Genomic DNA, 22,343 nt, shown 5'->3' with positions numbered 1-22,343 from the left:
AGCACCTCTTCTGTCATAGACTCAGCCTCCCCACTGGTGAGTTAAGACTTAGTTTTAATCCAGACAAAAATCTGATCACGAAGTTCCGCTTTGGTGCTTGAAGCAGAAGAATATGCTGCTGCCTGGTTATCATGCATTTTTCCTGGCTGTGTCTCACAAGCTGCATTGCCTGGAGGCTTTTCTAAGTGGGAATTGGTGTTTCCAGCAGCTCTGGGCTATGTGGGCCAGAACAAACTTTCCTGTGCCAGGAGAGCTGTTGCTCCCGATTAAAAAAAAAAAAAATCATTTTTCCTTATGTGTCATGAGTGTATACAGAAAAAGAGATTCAAAATCCTGAATGCTGTTTGGTGCATGGCACTGGAGCAGTAAAATGGTTTTTCAGTCCGCTGTTGTTCCAGACATGGAGACCGCTTTGCTTCTCTGGGATAATGTTCTCGTAGTGACAGCTACTTTCTCCTTAGAAAGGAAGAGTTTACGGAAGAAAGTTGATTTCTGTTAGGCTGCTTTCAGCTGCTTCCTTTAGGAAATGTTTCTCTGATTTCCATCTCCCTTGAAAATCCTATGGTTCAGTTCTCCATAGTCAGGTATGAGGCTTCTCGGTGTGATGGAGCTTCTGAATCTGTGGTGTGTGTGGAGGGAGAAGTTGCTCCCATTTCACTCGTGTTGTATTAATGTGCCATGCTCAGCCTCTATAAAAAGCCACCAGGATAAAATCACTGGTACTTCTTAGTTCAGAAGTACAACATTGATGCTCTTTGTTCAGCTAATCATATTTGAGATTTGAGATACATAGGATTTTTCCTTCATTTAGGACCAACATACGGTATCTGCTTCTTTTTATCCTACGATTTTCTTGTTTCTCTCCCTAATAGAATATATTATCTGCTATATTTAGACTGTGCTGCAACAGTAAGTTTGAAAGCATTTAAAATAAGCTTTTGTACACACTTTATTGAAATCTGTTGTCTTTTTTTTTTTTTTTTTTTTTTTTTTAGGTCCCCAAATATTTGTCACAGCAGTGGAATAAAGCTTCAGGAAGAGGTGAAGTGGGGAAACTAAGGATTGCCAAGTAAGCCTTTTTTGTACCTTTGCTGGTTGCAATTTTTAGACTGTTGACATAGAGGAAGTTACCTGCAGCAAAGTAGATTGTGTTGCATATCTCAGATTACATAATCCCGTTTCTTGCAAACGTGTGCATATTTCTGTGAAAACTGAAAGACAGCCGCTGTCTAGTTTTTATTCAATATATACATAATAAACAGATCCATATCTGGAAGTATACTGGGGAGCAGCTGTATCCTGGTATGTGATGGTTGTTTTCATAGAGCCAAGAAATATGCACATCTAACTGGAGAATCTCCTTACACTTGGTAAATGTGCTACTTTGTTGCTTCTAGTCTCCTCTGCTGACTTTCCCCATTTATTCTCGGGCATCAGCATCGAGAGAAATTGAGCAGCTGAGGAGCTAAAATGAGTACAATGCTAGAATTTAATTTTACTTTGTTATCAGGGAACTAACTTGTGGAAATAGACTATGGAAACTAAAACAATAAATATTTTCTTTTGCAGAAATCAAGGAAGAACAGAAGTAAGTAATTGCTAAATACGAAGGTGGTGAATATGTTGTATTTTGAATTCTGAAATTGTTTAGAACATGCTGGTTTCTGATACCTTTTTCTTTTGTGGGTTTTTTTTTTCTTTTCTTTTTTTTTTTCTAGTTATACCTGTTAAGAAGTAGTACCAGGGAGCCAGGAAGAGAGAATTCTGTTTGTAGATCTGTCCCCAGGTTTGCTGCAGGGCTTTCATCAAGCCTCTTTGTCTCCCTGTGTTTGTTCACCCCTCTGTAGGCAGCAGTGATAGTCACAGCCCCCTCTCTAAATACTTTGAGGGGCTCTAGTGCAAAAGGCTGTATTAAAGCAAAGAATGATAATGATAAAACAAGCTGGAAATGGAGGGGTGCAGTTTTAGAGAATATTTCATGTTATATTTGGAATTTGTTGTTTCCATTAAATATTACAGGAGGTAAGGGAAGTTGCATTAGCTAGAATTACTTAAATTACCAGGTGGGTCTTTCATGTTGAACTGGAGAGAAACTCCAGAGGGAAGCAAGTTGTATTGGCCATTTGAACCTGGCCAAACTCTTTTAGGAGAAACTTCCACTGAAGGTTGAAAGTTTGGTTAGACTTTTTGAGCCTGCACTTTGGGCCAGTCTTCCTCATTTTATGGCTTCACACCAATATCTTGAAGTGGATGAAAACTAAAACGTACATTTTGCAGACTTGGTAGCGCTGAGTGGTGAGGAACCCAGTGAAAACAGATGACTTCCTAGGGCTGCTCCTGTTGGATAGTGGGGTGATCCTAAACAGGATTTACAGGAAAAACACTGCACTAGGTGCTGTGCACCCTGCTCAGGATTCTTGCTTTGTCCCGTGGCTGAGGGTGTTGGTTACTCAGCATCCCTGGAGCTTCCCCAGCTCTTCGGTTGAGCATCTGCTGTAAACATGGCAAAGGAACTGTATCCAAACTGCTGCTGGGACTCCCAGGCTGGTCGCACTTGCTGGGACGCATTGCCACTCAGGAACCAAATTGGCTGTGTGAAACACCCCGAAGCACTTGTACTGAATGCTCTCTGAGAAACATTTATGAATTACTTTTTTTTTTCCCCATAAGCAAAACAAAATTGTTCTTTTGAAGTCAAGAGAAAGTAGTGTAAAATGTTTCCTACTGCATTTCAACAAGAGATCGATGTATTAAGATTCTTTTCCCACCTTTTGTATTTTAAAATAGCAATGTGCTGTACCGCTTGTTTTTTCTCTCTTTCTGTTTCCCCATAATTCTTAAAAGCTGTGTAATTTAGTGTGTTTGGTAACATTGTGGTAATTGTGACCGTTAGGTGTCATTTACTTTGAATGAAGAGCTTGCAAGCATCAATGATATTGGAGGAAAACCTGCTTCAGTCAGTGCACCCAGGGAACATCCATTTCTTTTGCAAAGTGTGGGAGGACAGACCTTAACAGTGTTCACAGAAAGCTCAGTAGGTAAGTCAAGATTAAAGTTATTTATTACAATTCCAGTGTACATGATTTCAATGAAGTGGATGTGATAAAGGCTGGAAGACTTTCAGAAGTAAGATTTCATCTTTGTTTTGTGGTTTCCTTCGTACATATTACTCTTTTATTGTGGCTGCTGCTTTCTGCATCTGATTGAGCAACTGATTTTAGTTCTCCAGGTAGGGTTATCTTGTAATTTCCATTGTGGGTCTGTTGAAGAGAATACGGAAAGAGTCCGGAGTGTGGTGCATTGTGTATTCCCCTTTCAGGAGTATTCAGTAGAAAAATTCTTTTGTGTTTCCATATGCTTTTCAGGTGAAATAATACTCTTTTTTTGTTGAACTCGTCTCTGCTATGAATTCAGTTCCATAAGAATGACAATTCTCTTCTTACGCAGTTGAAAAGATCCATTTTAGTGGTAAACACAACATCTGTTCACCGATTTTTTCTTCTGCAAAAGTGAAACTGCAATTTAAGCTTAGCAAGGTCATAATACAGTGCAACAGCAGGGTCATCATCATTCTCCTCACTGAATTCCAGTTTTTTGGCCTACCTTAAGTATAGTTTGGTAGCTGTGCATCGTCAGCAAGTTGCATAATCAAGGTTACGTCTCCTACAGTGCATGGTAGCCTTAAGGTAGCTGCTGGTGTTATATATGCTGTAAGGTTTTGTACTGGAATGACGTAGCCTTGTTTGGGATGTTAGAGGGGAGGAAGGTAAGATGGCTGCAGAGCTTAGCAGAATAGAAGAAATCTCAGTTCTGGGTTTTGGTGTCCTCAGGAGACAGATCTGTGATATTTCTGTCTGCTGTGGGGCAGGAAGCTCTACAGTTTGATCCATTGTCAAAAGTGTCTTAAAAGCAGATACTTATAAATGTATGCAATAGTACCAGTTAAGGCAAACTGCCTTTTTGTCCTCAATTCAGAACTGTGACAGCTCACCCAAAAACACGTGTGTCCTGATTCTCCCATAGCAAGAAGCTGTTAACTCTGTTAAATTTTACAGCATTTTAGTAAATATAATGATAAAAAGGGCCATTTTGTGGTGTCAGAATTTAGCTGTGTTTCTTTTCAGTTGTAACATCATCTAGTTTTGAACTTCATAATGGCAGACGTGATTTTAAGGGGAGAAACAAACTCGTGGGTGCCCTTATTTATGTTTTCTATTTTTATTTAGGGCATGTGCTGTTTAAATTTATTTTTTTAAAAATGGCTGCGTATTCATTGTTTCATCCAAAGTGGAATTTCTTTTGGGGAGAAGTACACCTTGCATCCCATTGAAGCCTTCTCATCTTCAGGCTGATAATAACTGCTGAAGTGAGAGTGTGATGTTTTATTCAATGAGTGAGAAAGAATTGTAGCTGACCAATTTTTCAAAAAGTTACAAACATTTCACTGATAGCTTGTCCTTTCTCCCTTCTTTATGCCCTGGCTGGAAGTTGCCTATTTATTTCTGTTTTACCATCTGTAATTCCATTGTCTTGAGACTGCTAGCTGCTTAAAAGCTGCACTGTTTTCATTTAATCGGTTAAAACATTTGATATTTCGTAACAGCTACAAAATGTTATGTGGGGACCACGTATCTGTAAAGCAGAAGTTATAATATTAATCAGGGGCAAATAGTAATTGCTGAAATCTGAAGTGTTTGGAGGGAAGCCCTGAGGAATCACAGACCTTCAGAATTGCTTTTGCTGGAGATCAGCAAGCATGACAGGTAATCAGGGGGTTTGCATGAAACTTGCATCAATGCAAAGTGGCTAAAAGATGTTGCTGTTGTACTAAGGATGGCATTGGCAAAACAAGCAAATATAAATTTTGAATGTGTTTTTCTTGCATGACTTTTTTTTTTTTTTTTTTTTTGTAAAAATAAATGGGACACATGTATCCTTGGTCTCAGCCCAATTTCTTGCGGAAATCGTGTCCGTGCAGCAGTGCTCTTGTGCTTGAATGTAAATCTCCTGTATGTCCCCAGCTCCATGGCAGTTTCAGCAGGTGTCACAGTGCATGTGAGTTAGTGTGAAAGCAGCTGGGTGAAGAGTGGGACGAGCTGCTCTGGGAGCAGCAAGGCTGAGGTGCAAGTTCAAGCCTCATCTGATGCCAGAGCCCACATGGAAAAGAACCATCATAATTGGATCAACCATGGGAAAAGACATGCTCAAAGCTTGCCTTTCTTTAAACATCAGTAGTAAGAGATAGTCATGGGACATAAAAATCCATTAATTCTTTTGTCCACTTTTTTTTTTTTAATTATAGTCTGTATATTTTTGTGAAATGCATTGGTGATATTGCGCCTTTTTCTTTTATGAAATGCATGACAGAACAGATATGCTGATTCTGAAAGTGGGCAAAAGATTAGGCTGGTGTGGAATTGCACGTGGAATTTCTAATGTTGCATCTGGAAGGGACCACCTTGAGGAATAATGTGAATGAAATACGGCTTAATAAGTGTTTCATATGTTGTTGCTTCCATGCAGTATCTTGAGGACTTAACTTACCTAAAAGAAACAAATTGTATAAAATGATTTGGTTTCTTTTATATAAATATGTAAATATATAATAAAATATTAAATATCCTATATATTTAATATTATATATATTTTCCTCTTTTTTTGCCTTTTTTTTTCTGGAACATATTCAGAGAGCAAAGATCTTTTCTATCTGCTGTCCTCTAATCCTGGGATTCTAATGTTGTGATAACCGTCTTCTTGGCTCAGAAAATGCATGAGGGGTGACAGAGCTGCCCCTGAAATCTTTGGTCACGAGGGAAGATGCTGCAGTGAATTTACACATTCTGACGAGTTCAGCACTTGGTCAAATTGTTGTAGTCACAATAAATTATTTCAGTTTTTCATATAGGGTTGTCTTCTGGATTGAAGTCTGCCTTTTGGAGTAAATCTGTGCCGAGGTAGTAAGGTGCTTGGATGCTTTTGAAGACGATAACAGGTAGCAGCTGGGGAGGAGGACACCTCTAGCAAATGCTGATATTTATGTTGTAAACCTCTGCAACTCGGGTGGTCCCCCATTAGTTGATGGACAGAAATCAGCACTTCTGAGGTGCCATTCATGTCCATGGTCTAATTAATCCCTGTTTCTTGGTATTCTGCAGGACATGTATTAGATCTGAACTAATAGTAAGATAAAGTGGATCCTATCCTATATAGCATTAAAAAATCTGGTCTAGGCTTGTTTTCATACCCTGCACTTACGATATTGACTCACTCTGGGGTTCTGCACCATTCACCTTTTCCCCTCCTGTTCCTGTATGACAGTAACAAATAAAGCAGAGTAGTATTATGGACTACAGAAATATTTGGTGCCAAATACCCTGTTCAGCTACTGGCTGGACAACTGGAAGAAATCACATTGTGGAAAGAGCTTGATCCAGGGCTGGAACAAATACCTGCTTCCCCAAAACTGCTCTCGTCTGCCAGATCTCATGCATCCGTGTGTTTGTTCCCCACTTCCTCCACAAACATGGATGTGAGTGCGAGGCACGGCGACCTGCAGCAGAGTTCCCGAGGGTCCCAAGGTGTAAGGGAGCTTGGGGGCAACGTGGCTTTTGAGGCTTGCAGAAGGATCCTAGTAGCAGTTGTCTCTTGCTGTCAGGGTCTTGCCATCTAGGCTGATTTTATTTTTTTTTTTTTTTTTTTTTGCATTAAATATGAACTACAGTCTGTTCCATAAACATCACCATATGTACATCAACAGTTGCTATGCAACAATGCTATTTGTGCTTCCAGTCATTTTATCTTATCTTTGTCATCAGTTATCACAGTTGTAATTTTTGGGGCGGGAGGAAAAGAGAGCATTTTGCATATATTTTGATGTGCTGTTTTGAGCAAAATGAATTTTTTCTTATGCATTTATAGCTAAGAATTCTTCAAGGGAGATACTGAGTTTGATGGTTGTATGTATTTCTTTTCCTGAGCTTTCTACTGGCAGGCACCCTGGCAGGAGAAAGTGACATTTTTTGACAGTTTCTATCCTTGTTGGAGAAATGAGAATGTGCTTTTGTTAAATATTTAACAGTAAACTTTGCTCACTGTGGTTATGAACTAGTTTGCTTACTGCTGTAATTGCCTCTTGCATCATTTTTCTGCCAGCAGGTAGTTTAATATTGTTGTCTCTAAATAAAAACAAAAAGCTGTATTAAAGACAATGAGCAAAGTTTCTTACAGAGCTAGTTTGGGAAATATTGCTTGGTGAATGTACTGCTAACATGTCTTGGGAAGATACAGACCTTGGCAGGCAATTGCACCCCAACCTTTTAAGGGATAGGTGGATAGAAAGATGTTACCCTGTAGGCACGAGCCAAGTGTAAATTATTTCTGTAAAGTTGGGTGAGATGACTAATTTTATTGGAATTCCTGAGTTTATCTTCACAGCTCCCCCTTCACAAATGGGATTGCCTTAATGCCTATTTTGGTGACTTTAAATTTCTTCATACTTGTTCCGTCTTACTGATGGATGAGTAAAATGTATTTTGGGAATTCCATTATGTGACAGAATGGAATTCCCAGAGCTGTCTCTCCGAGAGGCGTTCGTGCGGGGATTGTTTCCTTGTTTCGAGAGTCACGGAAGATTTCTGGTTCTTCACATTACATTTTTGTCCATTTTCCTGACTCTTCCTTCTCTTCTTTCAGAATCTCAATTAAAGAAATGCAGTGTTTCTGTAATTCTATTCAATAATGTAGATACTCCTGGGAGTTTTCCTTAGAGTAGCTTCTTTATTCTCTCTCCCCTCAAATATTCTCACCTCCATTTTTTTTTAGTACAAATTGCATAGTGAGAGAGGAACTGTTTTTAGAGTTTATGCATGAATCGTATTCTTCGTATAACTTGCATTATTGTATTCCAGTCAAAATGAATATTCAGAATTGTATTTCAAGTTTGTCACTATTGGCTCGTGTCTTTGAAGTATCAAATACCTCCAGCCATTTAATGAAATGTGCAGAGGAGATTTTACTAATAAATACCTGTTTACTTTTACAGTACTTTCCAGTCTTCTCTACTTGCGAAGCTGTTAACTAACAGCCTTCAAAATGCTGTAGCCTTTGAAAGGCTCTGAGGTCTTTTTTGCTCTAGATGCTGCAGCATCTTGCAGTCTGGCCATGGAGGTTGTGCTGCAGCATCTTGCAGTCTGGCCATGGAGGTTGTGCCTCTCCTGCTAGCAGCAGGAGAGGAGAACCCATGGCAGCCCTGATCAAGAGGAATGGCAGCACCAGCAGCCTTTCAGTTCTGTGGTTTCCACCTATTTCTGAGGATCGTGAAGGAGATGCAACCCCCCGTTGGAAGAGCAGATCATGTTGCTCAAACAGGCAGTATTTTAGTGGGTCAAGCTGCACTACTATTACTGTGGCATGCAGTCCATTTAAAAAAAGAAAAAACACAGCTCTTTATATCATCGTTCTTCTTCATCTCTAGAAATGGGCAGGTTAATTATTTACCTGCTTCATATGAGTTTTGTGTGACTAACAAATTACTGCAAAGTGGGTTCAGCTGGTTGTCAGGGGTAAGCTCCTATTTTTTCCACTTTTGTTGTTACAACTCTACCTTATTAATTCTTGTATGAATTTAAATTGTTTAGAGGAACGTAATGTACAAAATTTATGGCATGTTAGAATGGACTCACTGTGATCAGAATGGAATTGGCTTTGTGACTACTTCGGTGACTTTACATTTCTTTGCTTTTTACAGTCTCACCGATGTATGAGTAAAAATGTCAAGTCCTGTTGATGTATATCTGGGAATCTTTCATGCTGTGGAGGAGGCTGAGCAGCTTTAATCTGGGTGGATGAATAGATATATGAAGTAAACAGAGCACTATACTACTTCATTTAATTTGCTCTTGGCAGTTGTATTGAGAAGATTTTTAAGAAGGAGATATGTAACCCAAAATAATAATAATAAAAAAAATCGCTTAGAGAAATAGCTTTAAAATCCAACTGCTTATATGTTGATCCAATTAGAGACTGCTACCTTAGTATGTATGCATACCAAATTTATGTTTCTTCAGTAAGTCTTATTTATTTTTGAGTGTCTCGTGAGTTTTTCTGAACACTATATCTGAGCTAGGATATTACTTGAGTTATAACTTACACTGTAAGTGAGCCAAATGCTCAAGAAGAATGTGAATGAAAAAGTACATCTTTTTCATGCAGCGGGCCCTCTTGCAAATGGGCTTGAACATTGCCAAGGATCTTCCCTCACTTTGGGAATGCTTATGGGCAGGAAGAGCCTGTGTTATAACTGTGTTTTCTCAGCGAGTAAACACATGTCTTCGTCTGCTAAGACTAACAACAGTGAATGCCCAAGAAAAGGGGATCTGTGAGAGGCTTTTTCCACTTACATTAGGCCTCAGGTTGTCAGTCTTTTCCATGGGAAAAGTGTTCCCAGGTATGGAAGAACCAGTGGACAAGAAAAAACTTTTGTAAAATACGTCACGTTTTCAATTCGGGCAGTACCCAGCCTGTAAACAGCACAAAAGGTTCAGACTAACTGAACTCAAAAATTACTCGCCGAGTTACATCAATAATTCACTCTGGGCTGTAAGTAAACAAGCTGTAACGGTAGCTACGATGTGTCTGAATTGAAAGCTAAGGACAAATACACTTTGAAAATGGTAGAATGTATTTCAGATAAGTGCAAATGCTCTTTTTATTCTCAACCTTAGGAGATATGTAAAACTAAGGAGCAGTCAGTTTTTAGACTGATGAACTTCTATACTTTTTAAGGCTCAGTTTGTGAAAATGCACCCCCCAGCTCTCATTTCTTATAGGCTGGGTTGTGATCTGGCATGGGAAGCTCCTTGTGGATTCTGCCTTTGCCATTGAACCGAGGGGGTTTTTTGACAAGTCACTTGACCACTCCTTCCTTCCTTCCTTCTTACATGTTCTGATTCTCTGTGCTGTTGAATAGGTTGTATTTCTCATTCTGTATTTTTCTTCGTACTTAGCAAGTTGGCCATGCTAATTCTAAGCACTTTTCAGAATCCTGATTTTTTAAATTATATAGAAAATAATTTTAATTGACCAGAGAGCCTAGTGAGATGAATGGGTGCTGCTCATTGCTTAAGCGTAACCCTCATTCTGACTTTATAAAAATATGTAAGTTCAGTCATGCAGAGCTCAATCAGAGGTCTGTTGGAGTCCCATTTAAGATGTGTTGTGAGTTTGAGCACTAAAGGAGATTTCTGTAGCATCCTGTGGCAGGTTATTTTTCAAAAAATAAATTTGTAGACAGTGAACTCAGTGATTATGATTTTTATAATTTCTTCTTCTTTGTTTTTCAATCCACTTCATAGATTTAATTTCAAATAAACAACACAGAAACATTATGTTTCCTTTTTTGTTCATTTGTTTTTTTTCCAGAAAGCCACCCAGAAGAAAAATCTGAAAGCAGCGGCGCTGGTGAGTGTGGGACACTTTATTTGAAACACTTAAGAAACAATCTATGACTGCGGTTTTTCAGTTCTGTTTTCTTTTTCTTTTTTTTTTATCTACCAATTTCTTGTTGTTTTTCTTTTTTGTTTTATTTCTGGGGTAGAGTATCGTAAAATTGAGAAACGACTTAATAAACTGATTGCTACAGCAAAAGGCTTAAATTGTTCATGTTTTATTTAAATGAAAAAAGTATATAATGATGAAGATAGGCTTTAAAAGAGATTCTAAAAATTACATTTTTAAACTTTTGGTTTCATATTTCTGATCTCTTTAGGTTCATTATCTGCTTGCATCTTGTAGTTTTACTTCTTCCCTCTTAACTGGAAAATTTGTGGCGGATTTATAAAGGTTTAGAGTTTTCATTTTGCTTTTCATTTGCAGTCAGAAAAATAGTGTTCTGGTATTTTTATTCAGTTTCTTAATGCCTGTGAAAGATTATTATGTTCTGTGGTGTCAGAGAAGAGGAAGAGTTGTTGGTTTGGTGACATCACTTGCCAGTTATGTCAGTCCAGCAGTGTCTTGATACTTTCAGTACTGTTATACATTCCAGCTGTGTTACTGCAACTCTAACTGCTTCAGCAGAAATATTTTACACCACTGGAAGAAGCAAATGAATGTTGAATATATATTGCCTTCAGAAGGTAGATATCTTTTTTTATCAACAGCATGCTTGTATCAAGTAGGCTTGGAATCTAAATAATTTGCAGGTCTGAGTCAGTGTACCCAGGTCTTCTCTTATGGCCAGGTGAGAGAGAGCTCCAGAGAGGGTCTGGCTTGTTCTGAGACAGGTCTAGGCAAGTGACAGAGCCCTGGAACAGGCTGCCCAGAGAGGCTGTGGAGTCTCCTTCTCTGGAGATCTTCCAAACCCACTTGGATGCCACCCTGTGCCACGTGCTCTGGGAGTCCCTGCTGGAGCAGGGGGTTGGACTAGATGATCTCTAGAGGTCCTTTCTTACCTCAACCATCCTGGGATTCTGTGAGTGCAGTTCCCTAGGAGTCTGAGTAGAGCTCTCTCAAGGCTGCGTGGTCCAAGCCTGCTCTGTTCCATTCCAATTTATTCTTTGGGCTTACGTGATATTCCCCCATGCAGGTGCTTAACAGCATGAGAATTTTACAGTGTCAGGCAGTATGTAAGGAAAGTAACTTTTGCTTTTATTAAATAAAGTGATGTTTCACAAATATCATTTATGTCCTAGAATGAATGAGTGATAGTATTAACAAGAGCCGGGAAAACTCCACACGGCTGATGCAAAGTACACAGACAAATCTCAGTCTTGTTGGTAGAAGGATTTCTTACGGTGTGTGCAGATTAGGGGTAGCTGGCACTGGGCTGGCAATCACAAAGAGCAGTGGCAGAGACAGTAGATGGCCTGGAAGGCGTCCCATACCCCCACCTTTCACAAGGAAGTGTCCTTGAACACAGTCCTAACTCGAGGAGGTTTTGGAAGTGATTTATGGAATGTATTTTTTCAGATACTATATGGAGATGTCTGTTTTTTATTTCCCTAATATTTGAGTTTTATTTGAGTTGCATGTCAGCTTCAAGATTGCCAATAGCATATCCTTATTTTGTGTGTAGATAGGAGTATTGTTTTTAGATTTTTGAGATGGAAATGTATTCTTTTTAATATCGAGATGCCTTTGGTTCTAGTGGCTTATAGTGGCAAAGATTTTTGGCTAGTGGTAGAGATGTTATAGCCCGTAGACTCATGCTGCATCCCAGGTGTATTTTATAGTGTGACATGTTTTTCAGCTACTTGTTAAGATCTGCGTACTCTGATTATATTTTAATTCTGATGTGACTTTAAGGTAATAAAGCCCAGGTTTCTAGAGATTAGTATTTTATGTCACTAGAAAACAGAGATTTACTGCTGTGAGATGTTACCTGTGAAGTAGATCTTGAGAATTTAACTGCTGGTACAAGTCACAATTGTAATGTTTACGTCACCTTAATCTCTAATTGAAGGAGTTTTCCCTTATTTTTGGTTTGACTTTTATTTATTTGAACTAGTTGTCAGCTTTTTGCTCTTTCGCTCTCTTTCTTGTCCTGGTTAAATCATGCAAGATAACCACACGTTTATTTGTCAATCTAAATAGCAGAACGTAGAAAAGTCAGAGAAATAAAGTGTTTTCTTGGGTCTTGTCTGTAATTTTGCTTTAGTCAGGAGCATGAGCATTTAAGGGAAGATTTAATGTCATTTAAAGGGAAAATATTAATGATCAGTTGCATTTCTTTTTCTCTCAAAACCATCATGGAGCTCAGATGACCTTTTCCAAACTACCCTTTGTGTAATTCAGCTTGAGTGTCCCCTTTCACCATTTATGTACTTTATATTGGCCTACAGCAAGTATTTTTGAGGCAATAATGAACCCTTTATATCTCTGTGTAGTTTTTTAGGATAATAAGACCCTAATGACTGCTTTTAGATATTACTGTAATAAAAACAGGGAAAGAGAAGAAAAGGAATGAGACGGTTATAATGTTAAAAGACTGCAGCTAACCTTCAGAAATTTTTGGATTTTCTTTCTTAAGAAGTTCCTCAGTCTTTCTAGATTATTAGGATACTGTCAATTTTCCTTTTTTTTTCCCTAAGTTATTAATCATTAATGCTATGATATTTTTAGTCACATTTATTGCTGGGACAGTTGTGAACCAAAGGCAGGACGATGCCAACATTTTCACCCAGTTTGATGCTGCGTGGAGAGAGATGCTGGGTCAAACCAAAGATCCATCTGGCTCCAGAGGTGGTCAATAGCAGATGCTTAGAGAAGAGTAAAAAAACAAAGCAAATAGTCATGTCTTCCCAAAACACTTCTTGCAGCCTTTAATGATTTACAGCTCGGAGAGCTCCAAAGCTGGAGGTGATGTAATTTCATTTAAATGGCCCTCATGGATTTTTCTTCTATGGTATATTCCTCTTGGTTTCTGAACCCATGTAAACTTCTGGTAGCATCATCCAAGACTTGCTAGATAAGGTTACCATCCAAATGGTCAGGAATTAAGAAATATCTGAAACGGGTTTACCTAAACTATTTTTCTTTTGCATAGGCTGTTTGATGATGACATGCAGAAATCCTATTTGATTAGATTAGTACAAACCGATAAACAGTGCTCAGGGCTTCAGTCAACATTGTGTAGTGCTTGGAGGCTGTTTGGTGTTCAGCGTAAAAGAAAGCTTGTGAGTTAGTCAGCTAAAGAAAAAATGAAATGAGAATAATCTCTACTGGTTCTTATGTGAGGCTGAGTAATTTAAGCTAAGTATGTGTGTGTGACTCCCGTTCGCATGTCTCTTTTGCATGACCAGTGTGACAAGTTGTGTGTGAATACCTCTAAGTGCTACCAGCGGTGACAGAAGCTGTGAAAACCAAGTCATTTCATCGATTAAAGGTGCCCTCTGTGTAAGGCAAGTGCCAAAGAGGTCTAAAATGTACCTTCTGCTTCTGCTGTTCCGTTGTGGGTGGCTCTGGGTGGGCCCTCCGCCTGTCTCTATGAGCACTTCATTGAGCACTTCATCTCCGTGAAATGCTTTATAGTGAGAAGGGTCTCATGGGATGAGTAGATTTTCCTCCTCTGCAAAATAAAAATGTACAGAGGTTGCTGCCTGCAGCCTCTATGGTCTGCTAAGAGGGGTGCTGCTAAAGAAACATGTTCTGCTGCAAGCAGGGGTGCTGATGCTGATGTACCGTCCTTGTGGAAAGGCAGTAAATTGAAGCTGCGTGGGCAGCAATTGATTATAATGTTGCCTTGGCCTCGTGGAAGTAATTTTGAGAGTGTAATATTTCTTTTAGATGTGTGTGTCTATCAGCTCTGTGTGCAAACTACAGATTGATCTTTTTGTTCAGGAGCATGTACATCAGGGAATGTTATATACACATACTCACTGGAGAGTCTGGGCCTGCTGGAAGCCACGTGCACTGCTGTTGAATCCAGATTTCAGGTGTTAGAGTCTGGTGTAAGTCCAGAGCAAATAGTGGCCATCCAAACTTAATGTGCTTTAGGGGAAGGTGTTAGTCACCCCTTTTCCTAAACCCATTGGCAGTCATATTATGCATTCTAGTGAGCAGAAAGCCATATTGAGACCATTTCCTATTTGATTTTGGGCAAAAGGAATAAATTATTATTAGGTGCCATAGCTACTATAACATGAATCTGGTATTAAAATTTCACTAGTTGCAAATGTACATTTGTGAACACAAATATATTAAACCTGAATTGTCTGCAGATCACACTTACCTCAGTTTTGGATATTACAATAAAGATAATTGTTTAAAAGTTTTCAGGTGTTGAATTATACATTTTGAAATATCTGAAATTCAGCATAAGCACTTCCATAAACACTGAACTACATGAGGTAAATTTTGCAATTTCTTTGAAAAGGCACAGAGTTCTTATTCTGTGTCACAGAACTGCTTACAACTGCTCTCAGGCTCACATTTGTTTTCTTCCGTGTAAGGGACTAAAATATTAATTATACTTCAAAAACAAAAGTAATGGTGATGGGGGGAAATGATCAAGAGGAGTAAAGCAATAATCCCTAGTTTAAATATTAGCTCAAGCCTCAGTGTTGAAAATAATTTAGATATGGAATGTGCTGTTTCCCAGCTGTAGAGTTTTTGTGATGGAAATTTAACTGCTTTCCTTTGGCAGAAAAGTACAATAAAAATTTACATAATGAACTTTTCAGTAGTTTTCTAGGAGCGGTATTCAGCAATGAACCTTCATTTGTAGCTGTTAAAATATACATAGATGCACCCATTTCTGCTCTAAGAAATATACAGTCAAAGTCTATTATACTGGCTGTAATAACCTTTTTGGAGAATCGAGGAAGCGGCGCTGACAGGACAGCCAAAACCACGTGGAGTTAGTCAGTGATTAGAGCTGTATTGTGTTTTTTTTTTTTTTTTTTTTAAAAAAAACTTGCATTAAACTTACAGAAGTATTGTATTTAATGGACTACTCTTTAGTATATTGTGTGAACTTTCTAATATTTATCTTTTGGACTGAGCGGCTGTGATGTATTTAGCTTGCAGAAATCTGTCTTTCGGTTGCAATTAAAATACATCTCAAATATCATCCAGTTTAAAAAACAAGTAATAAATAAATAGCCCACAGTAGGTGGATTCCATCATCAGCCTTCCCAGGTCTAATTTAGTCTTGAATGGTGGGTCCAAGGGGACAGGGAGATCCAACGCCGGCCGCCTTGGCTTGTGAAAGACCGGTGTGTAGCAGATGCGAAGCTAGCAGGAGGGTTTTTAAAAGCACACACACAAGGGTAGCCCTGCACACAAAATGCTTTTAAACCGCGGAACACCAAGCCAGAAGATGTGGCGGATGCTGAGGGTTTGCCTGAGCTGGGGGAGCTGGGGGGGTGTGCGGAAGGAAACCCCGCTGGGCTGCGGGGAGCGCGTCTCGCGCGAGGAGCCCAGGCTGCGCGTGGCTGCTGGCCGAACACGGCGGCGGCGGGAGAATCCTCTGGGCTTGTGCTGCTCTTGGGTTTCTCTGTGGGTACCCCTTTTTGGCCTCTGTGGTGGGAATAAGATCCTGGGCAAGGCAGTCTGACCCTTACTCTCATATTCTATTTTTCCACCTCTTTTTTTTTTCGCCTCTTTTCTCTCTCTCATTAGGTAGCAGTTCTGTAGTGTTGTTAGCTTGCATCATGGATAAGTGAAGTTTCTTCTTTTTAACCTTTTATAGACCTTTTTCCCTGCAATAGTACCATCACTTCATCTAGTTCTGTGATGACGTATTTTCCTCCCAACCTGTAAAATCTGTGTCTTTAAAACATGGAGCCAGTAATAAGCTTTGGCCCTTAACAATCTTTTCCATTCTCTCCCCAGTCACCACAAAGTGCTTTTGGTGGAAAAAAGAAAACTTAGCTTAATTTAATAAAAAGAAACATGGCATAACCCAGTAACCTTAGCCACCTGGAGGAGCAGGTTTGACCCGAAGGTAACCTTGGAGGGGAGCAGCAGTGGAGGCCAAGGCCAGAGCCGCCTTCTGAGGCGGTGCGTGACCGTTGCGGGAGCCGCGCTGTGGGCCGCGAGCTCGGCGCGCTCTTGAGGTGAGGAGCAGCCTTGTGGAGCTCTCCTGCTGCTCCCGCCGAGCCCGGGGGCTTTTCCAGGCCCAGCACCTTGCAGACACCCCTGACGCCGCATGAGTAGGAGCCGCATGGGGCCCTGCTGTGGCGGCGAGGCCGAAAATCCCCGTCTCTGCGCGTGCGGTGGGAGAGTTGTGCGTAGAGTTCATTTATCATCGTGCGAGAGGGCGCAGAACGGCCCACACGCCTCATCGGGGCGCCGTCGGGAAAGAACATCTTGTTGTGTGTTTTTGGAAATGTGTTAGCGGTATCACAAGACTTGGCAGTGCTGCAGGCCTTAGATAAAGTTGGTACTGGTAAGAATAGTCCCCCAGGAATGCTTCTCTGTCTTGCTGATTTTTATCAACTTGGCCTGCAGGACCTTTAATTTGTCTTCTACAAGATTACCGGATTTCAGCATGGAGAAAATGTACTGCCTTATTTCCTAATGCTTGCCAAAGGCTTTATTTAAGTAGTAGAGAGGCAATAAATGACTCGGCTTGGTGCTACAGTTGCTTATTCTGTTTACAAGGTTTTGATGCTTAGTCTGTTTGTTGCTAGTTTGTTGACTTAATTTTTCATTACTAATTGAGAGAGTCTGTACCCGCCTCTGACCTGTCTTTTCCTTCATCTGTTCACCATGGTGCAAACCCCAGACCGCTCCGAAGACAGCAAACAGCTGTCTGTGTAGCCGCAGCGGTGGATCTGTAGCTCGAGACTGTGCATTAACGAGTAAGAAATGTGAATCTTGCCATCCCTCTGACTTCTGCAGAAACGAAAACAAGAAGGAAATTGCCTTTCTGAAATCTGTCATACGAGAAGTCAGAGGATGACGACTTTCTGAGTAGTTCTGAGTTAATTAGAGCGGTCGCTTGCCTCGCACGGCCTTGGTGTTGCAGTGCGTGGGCATCTCCCTTCGCCCAGAGGCCCCAAGGTGACAGTCGCTGTCACAGAGTCCCTCTGCCCTCCTCCTTGTCGCCTCGTCCTCAGCTGCTGTCACGTCTCGCTGCATTGCGCCCTGCCTGCCCCTCTCCTGACCCCCAGGACCTTCACCTGCCTGGGGAAAAAGGGGAAAAAAATAGATGTATCCTGGGAAAACCTAGTTACCTGGCTGTAAAAGTACCTGAAATAGCTCTTGGACTGAAAGAAGAGGAGCCCCCTTTAATATAAAATAATCCTAGGTTTCATGAACTCCCAGAAAACCGCTCAATCTCCCCAAAAGGCAGCACACCAGAAAGCAAGGCAGTGCTGCAGTCGTTCCTGGCACAGTCAGGAGGAGGCTACAGACCTGCAGCACGGATTGGTTTGTAACAGTCATCCTCTCATTATTTGGTTTTAAAGCCTTAATGTGTTGAAGCTGAATGTCATCGTGTTCTAATAATGTTTTAAGTGAGTGGCTGTTGTTTACTGCTATAATTATTGCGCTGGTTCTGCGAACAGTTTGGTTTCTGAGGCAGCCGAGCAGCATTCTCTTCCGCAGCCTAAAATGAGCAAACGTGGTGTTAAATGGTAGCGGCGGTGATGTTAAACTCCAGTGCAGGGAGAACCGGCTTTTTCTGGAGACTGTTGCTTTAGCGGTGTGTGGTGCTGCTACCCTGCACGTTTTTAGGGAAATCTACCCGCTAGTTCCATAGGATATTGTGCGATTTCTTTTGGAAGGCAACTGCGTTTTCCTTTTCAGACAGCCTGCTCATCCCGACACCTCCGTTCCTCGGGGGTCATCGTACCCTTCCCTCTGCCTCCTCTTGCCTCACTTCTCATTTTCTGGCATTGTATTGTAAATGGTGACTTACAGAGGCAGCATTTTAAGACAGCTTTGTGTGTCATACCAATACCTCGTACTTACAGAAGGTCCATTTCAAAAGTAATTTTAAGACCATGATATTAACTTACTGGTCTCAGGTTTCTGCTGCCTTATCAATTGCTTTCCTAGAAAACCTAGTAAATAACATAACCCTGTATCCTCCTGAGAAAATACCTTTTTTAAAAAAAAAAATATCATCACTTATTGTCAATGTAAGCATTTGTAAGCCTTGCTTTGTAAAACAGATAGATAATAGCTATCTAGCAAAGCTGAAATATTTCCAGCCCCCTCTCCCCCAAAAAAGAGTATTTTCTCAGATACTCAGGTTAATTCCCCATTGTTGATTTATTTTGCAGCAGAATTAGGGCAGTCTGACCTTTTTACCCAAATAAACAAATTCTTGCGTGTGGCACTGCCATTATTAAATTGTAATATTTGTTGTCTGCCATCATTCTGCTTGTACTAGTGGTAAGAAGAGGAGGATGAAACGTTTCTTAAGCTGTTCCCATTTTACTGAACATAAAATCTGTCAAGCTTTTAACTCACAGGGGAAGCGCCCATGGCAGTCATTGGTGCTAAGGATGTTGTAATGTTGTTTTGCTTCTTGGGTGTAAATACATCTTAGCTACCTTTAGAAAGACGTGACCAGTTGCCACCCACCCAAATGCAAAAATACAATTGAAAATAAGACACAAGTGCATGAAAATGTCAGTGGTGCAGTTATGATGCTGTGGAACACTGGTCACCAGGCAGACAGGCACTGATTTTACACAGCAATAGCTTTAATACAGCCTTTTGCACTGCCTGGGTATCCTGTAGCATCCAGGCTGGCTCCAGGAACCACATCTGGCTCCCTGGCAGTTAGTGATTGGAGAGCAAGAGACTTGAGGGAGCATCGTGCATGTTTGTCCTGTTCTTAGGCCTCTGCCTTTGGCCAATGTCGTTACTAATTCCTCTTCTTAGGAGCCAGAATGATGCCCAGGCCCTGTCAAAACCCCTGCGAAAAGAAGAACGCAAACATGCGTGGTGCTGGAGGCAAGCAAGATCAGAGGGATGAGCAGGGCGGTGTGATGGTCAGAGCATCAAGAATGGGCGTTCTGACCAGATGGGTGAAGGACGAGGGGCTGGAGACAGAGCTCACAATCACATTGGGAACCTCTTGCACCCATGCTTGCTTTTAGGTAGAAACAAGGCGAATAAGTGATGCTGTGACAGCTGTGCTGCCGCGGGATCGGCTTCGTCTCTGCTCATGGAAACGTTGGGCCTACAGGTGTGGGAGGAGGCTGCACGACGGCACGTTGGTCAGTTTTGGTTCCTAGAGGCAGCCGTTGGGGGCGTTCACGAGACACGAGGATATTCTTTGTCCACAGTGGGTGTCGTGGCGCCTTCAGCTCGCTGCCTTTCCTGAGCTGCCCCCTGGGCTGCCCTCCTTCCACGCGGGAGGAGCTGACCCAGCGCAAGGCATCAAGCTGAGTCTTAGCTTGGGGGCCCAGCGTGGGCAGCTTGTTACTCCTACCCTGCTTACTGCTCTTACCTGAGCAATTGAAGATCGTTGGAGAAATTACGAAAATTACAATTCTTTTCTGTTACTTGTAGGGCAATTTTGTGATCTAACTCTTAATGAGAGAAAGAGGAATAGGAATACCTTGCATGTTTATCGTCTGCCAAGTAAATTCAGAACAATGTTGGTATTTCTAACTTTCACACTCGACTCTGCAGCTTTACCTTTGCCAGAGTAGAATCAGGGATGCAACTTTCAACTTAAAGACTGAAAAATTAGCTTCTATGTAACCAGTTACCTTTCCCAGCATAGTCTACAGTAGTGGAGCAGAAGCATCAACGTAAGTAACAGTGATCATATGCAACATGCATTTGTTGGTGAGCATCTGCAGACTGAAAAGGCAACTTCAGTATTCACAGTATGGAAGTTCTACATGGTCACTTTCTTTATATGCCAAAAGAAGATCCCCTCTTGGTTTGAAAAATTGTTCAAGCTTATAAATAGTTTGAAGCATCTGATCGTAGCAGATACGATATGATTCAACATGTTTGCAAGGTTTTTTTTTTTCAATGTAAATAGCAGAGAGAAAGTTTTTCCTGTTCCCCATCTGCCTTCTGTTTCTGCTGTGCAAATGAAGCAGCTGAGTGAGGTGCCCTCGACCAGAGACAGCACATAAAATTTTCAAATCCTAACACTTGTACAAACATGGGCACTCATGAAAATGAGAAAGAAACACAAGATTGAAGTTAGTGTTGCTGCAGGTGCTGTATGGCAGATTAACATCTATGCCATTGATGTCAGTGTAATTGACACAGAGATAGAAAAATTTGCAGTGGAAGATGTTTAATGTAATGATTGTTGTATTTTAAAAGGCAAAAATACAACAGCAGAGGAATTCCTTTTTACTTATAATTAGATATATGCATTTTCACTACAGATAAAAGAATGGTGTTCAACTGCTTTTTCTTTTTCAGAGAATAAGAGGGGAATAGGTACTCTGAACCAGTGGCCTGGCAAATGAAAGGTCTCCAATGAATTTCAGAAGAATAGCTGCAAAGTACTCTTACAAGGTGTTTCAGAGAGTGTGGGTATTGTCTGAGATTACCGGTGTGTGTATGAATTTCTTTTTTGCAAAGGCAAATGTAACAAATGCAGAACCATCAAATTCTCTGCTGCTTTTCCGTGAGTGCAGTCATTCCACGATGAAAATCTGGTGCTGTTCTTTGATATTAAACTGCTGGCAGTTCCTTGATATGTGTCCTCCTGAGAGTCCAATCAAAAGGCAAACAACCACAGTTTATTTTATTGATCATTTGAAATTGAAAGTAATTATTCTTTTTTTTTCTTTTACACTGTACAAACATTTTATATCTCAGTCAAATAATCATTATAACTGAAGGTTAGAACCAAAAGCATTTCAGAGAAAATGGATGATTTGACATCTCAGAAGCAACAGCCTCCTCCAGACTTTGTGCTTTGATAGGTTATGTATTTGACAGCACTGCGAGCATGCGTCTTTCCAACTCGTAGATCAGTTGTGGAGCTTTTTTTAGATTGTCTAGTCAGTATTTCTACCTCATGTACAGTAAGTATACAGATTTTTTTTCATGACTTGTTCAGTGCAGCAGTGTTTCGAGTTCTGAGAAAACCTGCAGAGTTTGAATTTTTCTGGTGAGCTTTCACATCTACTTTGCACAAAAGTCCTAGAGATTGTCATATGTACAAGATTAATGGTTAATGAGGTTTTTTGAAGATACTTCTGAAGACATTTTTGAATGTGAAAATAATTTATTTGGGAAAAAACACATACACTACATAGTATTAGGCTTCTAGCTTGGATGGCATAGGAATGTAAAAGACATGGGTTTATAAAGAGTTATATTTTGCTTTTTTTTTTTGTTTGTTTTTAGATAGTTAATGATTTTGGACAAGCTTAGAAAAGTTTTGGGACACACAAACTCTTCTTTGATTATCAGGAATTTACCGTGATCTGTTTTTTGAATAGTTTAGCTTGGAGAAGTTCCATTTAAAACTACATGGTTTATGATCCTTCAGGCTGTAACTTGGAGTGTGGATGTAAAAGTTCATGGTTTTAAGTCAATGTGTTAATTTTGAAGCCGTGTTTTAGAGATGTTGGATTTTCCCATTTGATAAAATCTTATTTTCATGTTACTACTGCCTGGTCTGGAGATCTAGAGTCTGTCTGTCTTTGTAAAATCATCTCTGGCAAGGGACCTGCTTAACAACAGTCAGTGCATGCTACAGGTGAGTACAGATCCACGATGAAGGATTAGTGGGCGCTGGGTTTGTGTTCCTGGTCACTACTAAAAATGTGTTTGTTCTTTCCTAAAAAACAAAGGTCTCGTTCCAAGACAAAACTGTTCTCAGCCTGCTTATGTTAGCTGTTTTCCTCAGTTGTCACTTCTAGCGTGGCTAGGGCTGCATTTTATTTTGACATTCTTAGTACTTT

The 22,343-nt window shown here is 40.4% G+C and overlaps 1 protein-coding gene across 2 annotated transcripts in view; it reads left to right on the top strand.

The window, feature by feature from the left end:
- Nucleotides 1-22,343, top strand: part of GTF2F2 (general transcription factor IIF subunit 2) — an 82,887-nt gene that overhangs the window by 1,867 nt on the left and 58,677 nt on the right. Inside the window, exons 2-5 of one of the 2 annotated variants that reach the window (XM_088521036.1) lie at nt 996-1,069; nt 1,570-1,588; nt 2,894-3,038; nt 10,420-10,458. In XM_088521036.1, the coding sequence (XP_088377162.1) occupies nt 996-1,069; nt 1,570-1,588; nt 2,894-3,038; nt 10,420-10,458 (277 nt within the window). The remainder of the gene's footprint in view (nt 1-995; nt 1,070-1,569; nt 1,589-2,893; nt 3,039-10,419; nt 10,459-22,343) is intronic. The other variant, XM_088521037.1, reaches the window with a different exon arrangement.

The sequence above is a fragment of the Tinamus guttatus genome, unplaced genomic scaffold, assembly GCF_059628265.1.
Source record: "Tinamus guttatus ecotype Peru unplaced genomic scaffold, ASM5962826v1 Tinamus_guttatus_pri_ptg000112l, whole genome shotgun sequence".
Lineage (NCBI taxonomy): Eukaryota > Metazoa > Chordata > Aves > Tinamiformes > Tinamidae > Tinamus > Tinamus guttatus.
The sequence above is the reverse complement of the archived record's forward strand: the minus strand, read 5'-3'. Positions and strand labels throughout refer to the sequence as shown.